This window comes from Phalaenopsis equestris, unplaced genomic scaffold (genome assembly GCF_001263595.1).
Source record: "Phalaenopsis equestris unplaced genomic scaffold, ASM126359v1 Scaffold000202, whole genome shotgun sequence".
In the NCBI taxonomy this organism is placed as follows: Eukaryota; Viridiplantae; Streptophyta; class Magnoliopsida; order Asparagales; family Orchidaceae; genus Phalaenopsis; species Phalaenopsis equestris.
Window position 1 is genome coordinate 4627841 of NW_018164644.1, and position 10346 is coordinate 4638186.

Here is a 10346-nt window from a genome sequence, read left to right on the forward strand (position 1 = left end):
ATAGGTGATTTAAGAGATTTGAGCTCGTAAATGACCTCAAAATTGAGCAACCTTATACTCGTTAGGTTCATCTCATTGAGACGCTCAATTCTACTTTAAATATCTCAAACTTAGAGTCCATTCGATCATTCAATTGACAATCAAAAGCATTTAATTGTGCTTCATCGACTTGATTTGGGCTTTCTTGGACCCGAATTAAACTAGTTTTAGAGTCGTTGGTTTGGTCTCATCGAGATACTCAGTTTTATTATAAATTTGATAAAATCAAAGTTTGGAAGATCATGAATTTGAATTTGGAATTTCTCTTACAAAAAATATCTTGATGCATGCAAATGCCTCAAAATCGCGCGTGTTTATATCTATATGACAATGAGATAATATTTAAGATTTTAAGGCTGTATCCCAATCCATACATAATTTCAGGAGCTTAATATTTAATTTGATGATAATATATTGATTTAATTAATATAAAATATTAATTAACCTTTTTTCTAATCAAGGAAGCGTAATCAAGTAGGACAGTAACTTCACTCCAAGTATTAACTATTACTAATTAACTATTTAAGAAAAAAATTCCTTAGATTGACTTGAAGGCTCAATAAGTAAATGCTTGAAGTAATGAATACCATTTTTTTAAACAGTGGAAGTTTTCAAAATTGTTAATTAACTATTTTTTAAAAATATTTATGTCAAAGTCTCATTAAATCCCATCAATTATCCAACAAACCATAAAGTTTTTTTTTTTAATGTTGTCATAATCAAAAAAATCATATTCATGAATGCGAAAGAGTTCTTTATTCATCTTTATGATGATGATTGTCTGCATCGCTTCAAATATCTCTGCAGGGTGAGAATTCTTAAGAATAGTTCTTATGTTTTTCTATAGAAGTTTTTTACAGAAAGTTCCAACATATAATTTTTAAATTGATTTTAGCTACTCATTCAAATTGTAGAAAGTTCCATCATATTGGTAACTTTTGTTCATATCAAATCATTACATTTCAATCATAATACAATTTTATTGAACATCCAAATCAAAGAAGAAAAAAACACAAAACAATGCTTGAATCAATCAGTTCTTACAACGAATCAAACATTCACAGTTGGCTTCCATCAATACATTTTCAGAGACCAACTTTACTTGCAAACCCCTAAATAAATGATATATTGCAACATGCTCCAATCTCAAATTGCATCCAATTGCCTTGCATTCATAGGATAAACAAGCGGCCAAGTCCCGTCGACGACGTGAGAAACAAGGACTGCGGCGGCAGCCTCTGTAGGATGGTATAAATCCCAAAATATGTGGTTACTTCTGTTAGCGCATAGATGAGAGATGGGTGTACAGGCCACCTGAGCATTCAACTTTCCCAGCCCGCAACATGCGGCCTTTATCTCAGTAAATCCTGCATTAACAATTTACATATTAACTGAAAAATTTCAGGTTAAGTTTGCAATTATACTAAATCATACCATAATTTGCACTGTCATCAATGAGTTCTGACAAAGCGAGGGAGGTGTTGAAGAAGGAATAGTTCATGTCGTTGTGCTGCAATTTCATATCTTGAAGAAGAGAAGCTACTGCTTGGTTATAATGATCAGAAATAGAATTAGCTGAAACTCTACAATCTCCAGATTTGTTCTGATTCCTCTGAGCTGGGCAGCAGCCAAGCGGACCGACACCAATGAACACAAACTTTCGAGCGCCATAATTGTACATTTTCTGCAGAAAAAATGAAATAATTTACACAAGTACGTAATATAACTAATGCAAAAATGGCATTTTGATGACAAAGATGATGCGGTTATATGTTATTATATGTACCTTGAGCTGTAATTGCAGAGTTGAACTGAGGGAACCAACAAACTGGAATTGTGTGGTTTTGCTGTTCTTGAGATAGGAGAATATGTCGTTGCTTCCTATGAGAATGGCGAAGATGGAGTTGGCGAGATGAGACTCTGTTTGGACGGCTCCGATTTGCCCCACCATTGATGCATAGGCGGCGGAGAAGTATGATATTTGCTTGTTCAGAGAAAGACAGCCACCCTATATGTTCGGTATTAAGCTTCATTAATCAAATTTGAATTTTTATAAAAAATATATTTTGAAGTTGAGTGATTGGTGTATTTGGAAAATGTGTCGAAAAAAGAAAAATATATACTTTGTTGGTGGTGTCTAAGACTCCGGCGCCGCCTGAGGCGAAATTGACTCCATTGAGGAATAACTCTGAGCTGTTAGAGTTTGAGGAGATGGACAAGTAAGGTGGAGGGGATGGCAAGCCAAGTTTATCAGCTGTAGAATTTCAGAGAAAATAGAAATACAGAGCAGGTTATAATTAAGGGTATTAATATAATTATACAATTACAAATTTTTTGGAGAAATTCAGGAAAAAAATTTATGGGTTGGGGCTTCATAAAATATGTTCTTTTTGCATTCTAGCTTTTTACAAATAATTTTCTCCTTCATGTTAGAGGAGAAACTAAACATGTTCTTATTTGACTGTTTAATAGGCTCAGTCGAGCTTAATTCTATAATTTATATAAGCTTATGACGCATATTATTTCTTATTTAAAAAAAAATTCAATTCCAGTAATTTCTTGAATTAAATTATAAAATGAATGAGAAGACATAGAAGAAGAAGAAAAAAGCAGAACGCAGTTAAAAAAGAAGAGATAGAATTTTAGTTATTTATTTAATTTTATAGCTAAAATATTTGAATTCAGAAAAATTAAGTGTACATTATATTAAAAAAAATTTAATAAATTGGTGGCCATTTTTAACTAACCAATGGAGCCTGTATTGGTTAAAATTGGACGTTGGTACATTTCGTTTGGCTCATGGGTTATTTATTAGTCCAGCCCATGAGGCCCACAATCTGCTGGACTTAATCACTCCGTGAGCCGTTGCCCACTATACATTTTATGCGGCGTTCAGTAGGGTCAAATCTAAAAAATATAAAATCAGAAACTAATATAAAAACAAAAAGCATGAAGAAGCATCTTTGGAGCTGCTCAAGAAGAAGTTGCTATTACAACTTTTTTTTCTTTTTTTTTTTTTTTGAAAATGTCAAATCGTGGCTTTCTAACGCAGGTAGTCAGGTCTGGTGGGAAGATGCAATTTTACCAAACAAAAAGAATTATGATGCGACACAACATCACCACAACATAGCTGCCTAAACACACATATAATCTTATGTAAATAGGTGTTTCAGTGTTTAGCCGTAACCCCTATTAAATAGGATTCAGCAAATCTGTTAAATTGGGATGACAACCATGATGATACTTGCAACATGAATAAATTTTAAAATTTAAAATCTGTTAAATTTTATCGTATTTTTTTAAAAAGATAAAATACGATAAAATTTGGATTTAATTTTTATTTTAATATTTGGCTAGATTTACATTAAACTCATGATTAATACTATTAAAATTATGCTACCAAACAACCCCACTAATCTCTTCAATATTATCCTCCCCTAATAAATTTTTTTTTATATGTTTAATTTTTAGTTCACATTTACAGAAACAATTTCTTTTTTTTTATCTAATTTCAATATATTTATATATATATATATATATATATATATTATGCTAACCTTTTGTTTCTGAATTAAAATATAATTCGGTTTACATTTGTTTGTATCAGTTTTTTTATTAATATTCCAATCCAACGATAAGAATTTTATCCGCCATTAAATACAGTATTTGAAAGCATATTTTAGACATTTGTTTATATAAAGCTTTACAAAAATTATTCAAAACAAAAAAGAAAAGTTTGCATATATACCAACCTCTTTTGTGAGGGAGGAAGGGGCAAAACCAATATAATAAAGAGGGGCAAAAATCTAAATTGTCCTCGTAAAATAATTTAAATTTGAGAGGTGACAATTGCCCCCCTTATCCTACTTGGGTCCACCCCTGCATATATACCACTTAACTTATGTGATATTTATTTAGACATATAAAATATTTAAAGTTTAAGATTTATTTTGATCACACTCTGGTGCCATGAATAATGGAATATAATTTTAATAGTAGTTGTTCTAGTGGCATACTTGTTATTATAGGAGATCAAATCATTAAAATGTGTGAACATTTTAGTTATCTTGGTATATTGTTCAAAAGTGCGGGTGATATAAATAGGGATGTTATTAGTAGAATTCAAGTTGGTTGGTTGAAGAGCATAAATACATCGTGTCAATTGTGAGATAGAAAAGTAATACTTAGACTTAAAAGAAAATTTTATAAGATGGTGGTGAGACCTGTAATTCTTTTTGTTGGCCTTTAAAAGAGAAATATACAATTAAGTTTAGTGTTGCTTAGATGAGAATGCTTAGATGGATGAGTGGCTTGATACATAATAATAAAATGTTAAACGAATTTATCTGCGAAAGGTTTGGTGCTGCTCTAGTGACAGACAAGATGAGAGAGAGACGTCTTAGAAGATTTGATCATCTTAAACATTGACCATTTGATGATCAGAATAGATATTTTAGATTAGACTTGTGTTAAAAAATATAGAGATAGACCTTAAAAGACAATGACACATTGTATGAAAAAATAATCTCAATGCACACTAATTAAGAAGAGACGAATTACCAAGAAAGTCGACGGCGTTCTTGCCGTTACTAAAGCGGCCGGTGGGCTTGCCGCCGGAGAAGTCGACGCCGTTATGCGGAAAGTCAGCTTTGAGAAGCGTGGAGAGGTGGTTGTTGTTCCCCACGTCGGCCAATGAGTCTCCAAACACATACACCGATTTCGGCACCACATTCTGTCCGAATGCCTCACTCCAAGCGAGAGAGAAGAAGAACAAAAGAAGAAGACGTGCAGCAGCCATAAAGCAAAGCCAGTTAAGAGTTTAGAGAGAGAGAGATTCGTAGTGATCGATTCTGGAGATAGCTTGCGAGTATATTTAAATGGGCGAGGAAGAGTAATGGGCCCTACACGGCAATAATGGAAGTGGGCCACTTTAATCATTCTGGACAATGTAAAGAAAAGAGAGCGGGCCGCATTCATCTGTCAGGTATTGGGCTTCCACTTGCTTTCACACAGTTGGCCATCTTTTGCTGGTTCGATTTAGACCTCGTCGATTTCCACGCGTTTATTATATTAAATGTGCTTATTCCTGATGCCGACATGAGCTGGTATAAACAATCTCTGGTTTGGGTTTTTAAAAGACTTCAAAGTAACAGGGATGTGTTTGCTTGGCTCTCATTTAATGGGTGATTTACTCATTTAAAAAAAAAAATTAAAAATCATATTAAATAAGATATCTTAGGTTTATGAGTTGATGTATATCAACTAATATTTTCTTTTTTTTGTACTAGCAAATAATAATAAGAGAATTTTGCATGCTAATTTTTCATGAAGATTCACACACAAATAATTATAACTAAATAAATAAAAGCAAATAATGCATTAAAATCTTTATGTAGGAATCTCAAGAAAATAGGAAAATGTCAAACAACGTAATTTCAAAAGTGACCTTGATTCATTGCTTATTCATCAATGCACTCAAAAATCTCTGTCGACCACCATCAATATTTGTCGACCACCGCCGACCATTGTCGATCACCGCCAACCACCGCCGGCCAGTACTAACTGAACTCCGTCAATCGCTATCAGTCACTGTCCGTTCATGGCAACAAATTCATCAGCATGTCGACGTTGTAACTTGGGAAACTTAATAACTCTTTCTCACTTGTAGGACAAGTGATTGAAACTGTAATAATTTTTTTATAGTGTATCTCTTTAGCTATGCAAGTCCCTGTGATTTTTCTCTTTTTGGGTTTCCACGTAAAAATTTTGAACGTTATTATCAGTTGTTTTCTCTCTTATGAGTGTGTACTGAAACTTCGTGCTACGTTAATATGATAATCTACTACTCTACTGCCCCAAATTTTCTGACATGCATCTTGAGACATTCAATTTGATAATAATTTTGCTGAAGCTAAAATTCATTTAGATATAAATTTATTTATGAAAATATTTCAACTTTAAAGCTGTATTAAATAAGTTGACAGTAACTACGCGGTCTAATACAAAGGCGGGTCAAATTTGAGCTCAAAAAGTCATTTTAAATTTGGGAATAATCTCAATAAATTTAATAAATAGTGTTAAAAATGACTTTATTGTGCGGGTTTTATTTATAAGTCAATTCCAATACTATATATTTTATTGGGAAATTGTGCGGGTGTTAAACATTTCATATGTGTGTACATTCATATTAGCAATTGTTGTTTTAAACATATACATGTAAATTTATATTTTACATTTAAAAAATAACAATAATATTATTTTTATGTAATATTAAAGATTTCATTGCTATGTGTATCAATATCAAAGATAAAGTATGATACATCACTGACAACATGCAATCATCCAACACAAATCTAGAGTCAAATTTTTAAGAGAGAAACATTAAAATTTCGATTAAAAGTCATTCAGAACTCCGATTTCAGCAAACTTATAGTCAAGACGAACCGAACAATAACTAAACGGGTTCAATCCGAGTCAAATCAAGCCTTTAAACCACTTTTAGAAGTATTTTTGGCATAATTGGAAGGTCAGCCGGATTACTAATCTAGCAAACTTACATTCAAATCAATTCCCTTGACAAGAAAAATTCAACGAGCTTAAGATCACTCAATTTTGACATCATTAATCCACTCAAATATCCAGCGAACATTGCTTGATGAAGAAAATCTCTCCTGATCAATCGATCAAAGGTGGTTTGGATTCCTCCCTTAATTATAATTTGGACTCTATAAAGGGAGTCATACCCCTGTTGAGAAGGGGACTACACCATGGACAAGGGGAACACCAAAGCCTGCAAAAGAGGGAGTTGTAGCCTGGCATCCTGCACCGTAAATCTGGCCTACCCTAACAGTCGCTGCCTTTGGCCTCCACCAACTTTGCCCGCCGCTGCCACATCTAGCTGTTATCACCGCCCCTTATAGCCTCTGTTGCCTCCAACCTGCTCTGGCACACTCTGCCTCCGGCTAGCTCTGGTCTTCGCTGCCGCCTCTAATTGCCTCCAGCTGACTCTGGCCACCGTCGTCATCTACCAACTCCGACCGCCTATCGTAGGCCACCATCAGCTACCATTGGCCACCACACTCTCCCAACTATCGGGCAACAAGTTTTTTTGCACATAGACATTGTAACCTGACAAACTATGTAACCATTTCTCGTCCTTGGGACAATGGGTTGTACGTGCAATCACCAACTTATTGTGAATATTTTGAATGGGCAAGACCTTATGATTTTTCTCCTTAATGGTTGTTTGCATAACTTTTGGTGTCCTTATTGATTTTCTTCATTCATACGAGGGTGTCTTTGGATTCTAATATGGCGCTAAGACAATAATTCACAACTCTATCGTCCCGAATCAAGCACACACACACAGACACACAGATATATATATATATATATATAAAACAAATAAAGAAATTCACTGCTTCAAGCAAAAAATTCAACATCATAATGGACAAAAGCTAATTAATGGGAATTTATAAGACATTGTTGATCCTATGAAACAACTTTTTAAAGCTAAGAAGAATTGTGTGCATCTTCTTTTTTATAGACTTATTGCATTAACATTAACTTTTCAAGTTGCTATTGTTGCAATTGAGAGAGTTTTTCTGTAATAACAATTGTCAAATATCAATTTCGTAGTCAAATGAGTGATGACTGACTTAATAATTATTTTCTACCATACATTGAGAAATAAATATTTCACTTGATTCCTAAGGAACCTTTTATGCAATACTATCAATTGCAGAGTAGAATAAAATATTTTAATCATTGTTTAATTTTTTAAAGATAATTAAATACAAGTTTTTATATTGAATTTTGCATTTTTCATTTTTTTTAAACTAATTTATTAATATAATAAATTTCCCCCCATAAATGAAATGATGGTTGTGTGCCTGATGATTTGGTTCATGCATTAATATCAAGGGTGTGATTGATGAAGGGGCAATAAAAAATATAAATTGTAAAATCATTCCAATTCAAATAAAAATAACCAACTAGCAAAATCAACAAAATTAACAACATTTGTACCAAGAAGACGCTAATTCTCTGACTTATAAAATCTTACCATATTCATACCAAATGAATATATTCCAATCATGATCACAAAATCAAATCTCACATAAACTTGAAAGTTATATGTATGATCCCAAATCCTAAGGCGGTGTTTGACTGCATCTTAGATTTACAAACATTGGGAAATTTATTTTAAATCTTTGATTTTTTGGTTTTTGGTTGGATTTAAGCTAAACCCATCCTTAAATCCTATTATTAATATGCTGCCAAACACCACCTAATAATCCCCAATAGAGCCAAACAAAAATTCAACTTATCACCACTTTGAACCAACGCAATTTCACAATGAAGCATCATTAAAAGATGCTCCCAGATCAAAGAGCGTTCAACTGCCTCACATTCGAAGGATAAACAAGTGGTGGCTCCCCATCAACAGCATCTGTGGCGATGATCTCGCCGGCGGCCTCCGTCGGATGGTATAAATCCCAGAATATATGGTTTTTCCTGTTTGGACAGACGAAAGAGATAGGCGAGCATGGCAACTTTGCATTCAAGTTTCCCAGCCCACAGCAAGCTGCCTTCACCTCCGTAAATCCTGCAACAAACTACATATTAATATACTTCTTACACATTAAAGATGAAAAGATTGAAACTTTTTCACAAACAAAGCTTTCTATTATGACTAAGTTGGATTCCAATTCGTTATACCATAACTATCTGAGTTCTGAATCAGTTGTAGCAGAGCAAGGCAGGTGTCCAAGAAGGAATAGTTGAAGTCACTGAGCTGAGACTTCATCATCTTCAGAAGAGAAATTGCTGCATCATTATAGAGATCAGCACATAATTGGCCATTGCATTACAATCCCCAGTCTTAGTCTGAACTCTGAGAGCTGGGCAACATCCTAGAGGACCTGTGCCCACGAATACAAATTTGCGGCCCCCGAGATTGTACATCTTCTGAATGGGTTGGTTATAAATGAAAATGTTAGAAACAGAGATGAGAAAGATCAAGAATTGATTGAGATGTGATTATATTTTTAATTACTTGTAGCTGTAATTGCAGAGTGGAGATGAGAGAGGCTAAAAATTGCTGAGGAGTGATCTTCATGTTGCCGAGATAGAGAAAGATGTCATTGCTTCCTATGATGAGGATGAAGATGGAGTTGGAGAGGAGAGAAATTGCTGAAACGGCTCCATTTTTCTCCACAATTGAAGCATATAAAATGGAGAAGTAGTCTATTTGTTTGTTCAGGGAGAGGCACTCGCCCTGTAATTTTGTTTCATTACATAATATTTTACATAATATTTCACATTATGTATGTGTATATATATTTATATGGATTGATTGAGAGAAGTAATTACTTTGTGGGTGCTGTCTAAGATTCCAGCACCACCGGAGGCGAAGTTAACGCCATTGAGGAATGCTTCAGGTTTGTTAGAGCTGGAGGAGATGGCCAGGTAAGGAGGTGGGGATGGCAAGCCGACTTTTTCATCTATCAAAATTTATAGAAATAAATTAATACTTATATAGCACATACATAAACATTTCAGGAGCATCGTTCAAGATCTAAAAACAATTATTGCTGATTAATTGAATGGAGTTAATTTACATAATTTATATAAATTAATTTTTTTATTTTTACTGAACGAAAATTAAATGAGTTTAAACGAGTCATACTTGTGTTTTTTTTTTTTGTATATTAATGCTATAATCATTTATTTCTAATTTGGATGCTAACACATTGTAAAATGACTTCTTTGGTTGTTTCATAAATTGCCCATGTCATTAATGAGGAAAAATTATTACATCAGTATTATGCGCGTAGGGTGACGTGCGTAGCCAATGAAATCACGCCACGACACCCCACGCGATAGGAAAAAAAATGATGTGGCAACACAGGGAATATTCCCCCCCCCCCCCCCCCCCCCCCCCTCTGTGTTATTCATGTGTTATTGTGAGTTATTCATGTGTTAGTGATGTGTTATTGTATTATTGTAACACAAAAAATATTCTCATGACACAATAACACATGAATAACACATAATAACACCACAATAACACGGGGAATATTCACGACAGAGATAAAACGACGCGGTAACATTGGGGAATATTCTCCTCATGTTATTCATATGTTATTGTATGTTATTCATGTGTTATTGATGTATTATTGTGTTATTATAATACCAGGAATATTCCCAGGACACAATAACCACAATAACACATGAAATGAATAACGCAGGAGGAATATTTCTCGTGTTACCGCGTCATTTTTTTTCTATCGTGTGGGGTGTCG

At 33.9% G+C, this 10346-nt stretch overlaps 2 protein-coding genes across 2 annotated transcripts; both read right to left on the bottom strand.

Moving 5' to 3' along the window:
• Positions 1–1034: 1034 nt before the first annotated feature.
• Positions 1035–4868, bottom strand: LOC110022640 (GDSL esterase/lipase At5g55050-like). Its single transcript, XM_020721689.1, has 5 exons — positions 4600–4868; positions 2163–2293; positions 1826–2047; positions 1474–1723; positions 1035–1406 (listed from the first exon to the last, which is right to left on the bottom strand). The coding sequence occupies exons 1-5, from the start codon at positions 4835–4837 to the stop codon at positions 1186–1188; spliced, it is 1062 nt and encodes a 353-aa protein (XP_020577348.1). The 5' UTR covers positions 4838–4868; the 3' UTR covers positions 1035–1185.
• A 3431-nt stretch (positions 4869–8299) lies between these two features.
• On the bottom strand, positions 8300–9609 carry LOC110022725 (GDSL esterase/lipase At5g55050-like). Its single transcript, XM_020721796.1, has 5 exons — positions 9591–9609; positions 9415–9545; positions 9098–9319; positions 8761–9009; positions 8300–8647 (listed from the first exon to the last, which is right to left on the bottom strand). Exons 1-4 carry the CDS (start codon positions 9607–9609, stop codon positions 8854–8856), a joined length of 528 nt encoding a protein of 175 aa, XP_020577455.1. The 3' UTR covers positions 8300–8647; positions 8761–8853.
• Positions 9610–10346: the final 737 nt, after the last annotated feature.

What these genes read in the sequence shown, in the direction of transcription:
- LOC110022725 (XM_020721796.1), bottom strand. An exon ending in TCTTAGACAGCACCCACAAA is followed by an intron (nt 9,320 to 9,414) that starts GTAATTACTTCT and finishes ACAAAATTACAG; the next exon opens with GGCGAGTGCCTCTCCCTGAA. An exon ending in CTCTGCAATTACAGCTACAA is followed by an intron (nt 9,010 to 9,097) that starts GTAATTAAAAAT and finishes CAACCCATTCAG; the next exon opens with AAGATGTACAATCTCGGGGG.
- LOC110022640 (XM_020721689.1), bottom strand. Translation starts at nt 4,837, where the DNA reads ATGGCTGCTGCACGTCTTCTTCTTTTGTTCTTCTTCTCTCTCGCTTGG. An exon ending in GAACGCCGTCGACTTTCTTG is followed by an intron (nt 2,294 to 4,599) that starts GTAATTCGTCTC and finishes GAAATTCTACAG; the next exon opens with CTGATAAACTTGGCTTGCCA. An exon ending in TCTTAGACACCACCAACAAA is followed by an intron (nt 2,048 to 2,162) that starts GTATATATTTTT and finishes CCGAACATATAG; the next exon opens with GGTGGCTGTCTTTCTCTGAA.